General features: G+C 64.0%; 1 protein-coding gene across 1 annotated transcript; it reads right to left on the reverse strand.

Moving 5' to 3' along the window:
* Positions 1–2,524: 2,524 nt before the first annotated feature.
* Positions 2,525–2,822, reverse strand: MNEG_15887 (hypothetical protein; the record flags this gene model as incomplete). Its single annotated transcript, XM_014035642.1, has 1 exon — positions 2,525–2,822. A coding segment is annotated over one exon (298 nt), but the record flags the coding sequence as incomplete, so codon positions are not given.
* Positions 2,823–2,859: the final 37 nt, after the last annotated feature.

The following is a 2,859-nucleotide window of genomic DNA, read 5'->3' on the forward strand; positions in this document are numbered from 1 at the left end:
CCACCGGCGACCTCCTCCAGGCGGCTGCGCTGCTGGACTGGGACGTCGCCCAGAGCATCTGGGCGCTGCCACCGGGCTGCGAGGAGAACGCGGCTTATATGACTGCATTTGCCGCGGCCGCGGCCACTCTGCAGCAAGAATTAGGCAACCTGGAGGTGGCAATGCTGGATGCCGCCCGGCGAGAGCGGCTGCTGGGGCTGCCCTTCAAGGCGCTGCGGTGTCTGCTTGAGAGCAGCGCCACCCGGGTCTTCAGCGAAAACACGGTCTTCCTCGTGTGCGACATGTGGCTGCGGCGGCGGGGCGGCGGGGAAGCTGAGCAGCAGCTGCAGCTGGCGAGGCTGGTTCGCCTGCCGCACGTAACGAGCCTGTACCTGCTGACCGTGGTGGGGCAGAGCGCGTGGCTGGCCAGCCGCGTGCCGTGGCAGATGGCAGCGGCGTACAAGCATGCGCCTCCACCCCTGCGCGCGGCCATGCTGCAGCACAACCCTATCCTTACGCTGGTCAACGCCTGGAGCCTGCCCCCACGACCAGTTTCGAGCAACGACAGATTGGTGATTGAGTGGGGGTTGTCCCTTGTTGAGCTGCGGCGCATCCACGAGGCTGCGCAGGCCGGCGACAGACGCGCCAACCGAGCCGCCTCGGCGCCAGATTATTGGGGCGGGATCCAGTGGCGCCTGTATGCACAGGCGGCAATTATTGAGGAGGGGGTCAATCTTGAGCTGTATGTTGTGGGGGATGGCGTCGTTGCGGAGGGGGCAGTGGCCTGTGCAAGTGTCACGCTGGACAAGGGTGGGCACACGCCACATCGAGCCCGTTTCGTGGATTACCCGTTTGCTCGCATCAATGGCAAGGGAGGGTGCATGTCCAGGCGCATGTTCAAGGCCTGTGTGCAGCAGGCGTGGAGCGAGGGGCCATGGAGGGCCGCCGGCCTGGTGGGGGAGGACGGCTGCGTCCGCGTGAGCGCAACCATCACCTCGGTGCAGTGATCAATATGTTGGCATGCAGCATGTACTTCAAATTTTTTGCAGGGTTATTGTAGTGTGCGCCGACTGCTGTTCAGGTGAAGGCTGTTGCTGGTGGTTAATTGCAACCGGCGGGCTGTTAGAAACAAGCCTGCTGGAGCGTGCCAGCTCCAGGGGACACCCCTGCTTCAACGTCGCAACAGCTGGAGCCTGGAGGGCCAATTCAAAGCCCTAGAATTTCGCGGCGTCGCCCTGGGGAAATATACGTGGGAGCCTGCTGGGTTTTGGCACCAACAGAGGTGGGGCAGCTGCCCCGCAGGTGGCAGTGGGAACTAGTAGCGAGGTGGTCACAGACATAATCCCTTCAGGGGGCCCAGTGACCGAGACTTAAACCTTTGAGGGGTTGACCTGCCCGTTACAAACGGCTGAACTAGTCAGCAGGCTGCTCAGGTGGCTGGCGTGTGGTGTGCCTTGGTGCAGCAGCACAACCTGTGTCCATGCTGCCGTAGCTTGAATTCATGAATTGCTCACTTAAGTTGCAAGAACATGGTTCTTTGTAATCCTGTCGTCATACAGTACCTCTTCAATTTCGAGCAGATGGACACACACTGCACGTGTTGAGCGTCCCAGGAAATGCAGATTGGAATCAAGGGCGACATGCTGCTGCTGCTGCTGCTGCGGCTGCTGCTGATGCAACCACACTTGTGGGAACAGCGAGAGCGTAGCGGTCCCGCCTGTGACTTGACGCTTGCAGCTGTCTTTCAGTTACAGCGCCTGCCTTGTGTATGCAGCAGCATGCTCCCCTTGATGCCTCAGCCCCGCGCAGCGCAGGCCGCTGGAAACGGTGGGGGCATTCCCTCGACCGCTCTTACGCAGCCAGCCTCGTGAAGACGATGTTACACCACGGTCTGCATCCGCGGCTCGCCTTCCGATCAGCCTGCACGACGCCGGCGCCACTGCGAAGTCGACGGCCTCAGGTGTGCACACATGCAGAATTAGTCCACCGGCGCGGTGCGGCGGGCGGGGCCAGCCACTCAGTCGCCTATGCCAGTCTTGGTGGTCCACGTGCCGGCGTTGTTGCGGCAGAGCTCCCGCATGATCTTGTTGTACTGCCCCTCAACGAAAGACGCCCCTGACTGCCTGGCGGCCTGCACCACGTCGCTCTTGCGCACCTGGAAGGGGGGGGGGTGGGGGCGTGTGGTGTGTGTGTTTGTGTGTGTGGGGGGGGGTGTTGACTAAGTAATCATGGCGTCGCAGTGCTGCAGCAGCCCGGTTGTGAGGCGGCCGCTGCTTGGCAGCTGCTGCAGCTGTGTCGGGGAGGGGCAACCAGGAGCGAAGCAACCACAAAGCGGCGACACGAACAGGGGGCAGCCAGCGCCCGACCCGTGCAGGCACGCCGCAAGCTCAAACGGCTCGCACGCAGGCACTGTGTTCAGCCCTTCACCCCTCAAGCCTGCAGCTTCCCCCACAGCGTCTCCGTCTCCCAGCCAATCCCCAGCCCATCTGCGGGCTTTCAGATGGTATCTTTTGGCAACAAGATGCGTGAGAATGAACCGCCGCACCTGGCTGCGCGTAGCCAGCAGATCCAAGATCACCCCCCTCAGCTCCCCCGCCTGATCCTTCGGCGCCGGCCGCGCCGCGTACGCGCGCCGCAGCGCGGCAAACTCGCCGCCCGACACCACGGCTGCATGCAGGGCGTCGTCGCCCAGGGTGGCCCCCTGCCGGGCGGTGCTAGTGGGTTCGCCATAATCTGCCAGGTGGCCGCGGATGTCATCCAGATTGACAACAGGGTGCACGCGGAAGAGCTCCCGCAGCGCGCGCCGCACGGCCGCCGCCGCGTCCGGCGCCAGCGTCGCGCCGCTAAGCGGCGCGCGCGGCGCCGGCGGCGCCGCGGCGG

Source organism: Monoraphidium neglectum, assembly GCF_000611645.1.
Source record: "Monoraphidium neglectum strain SAG 48.87 unplaced genomic scaffold scaffold05764, whole genome shotgun sequence".
NCBI lineage: Eukaryota > Viridiplantae > Chlorophyta > Chlorophyceae > Sphaeropleales > Selenastraceae > Monoraphidium > Monoraphidium neglectum.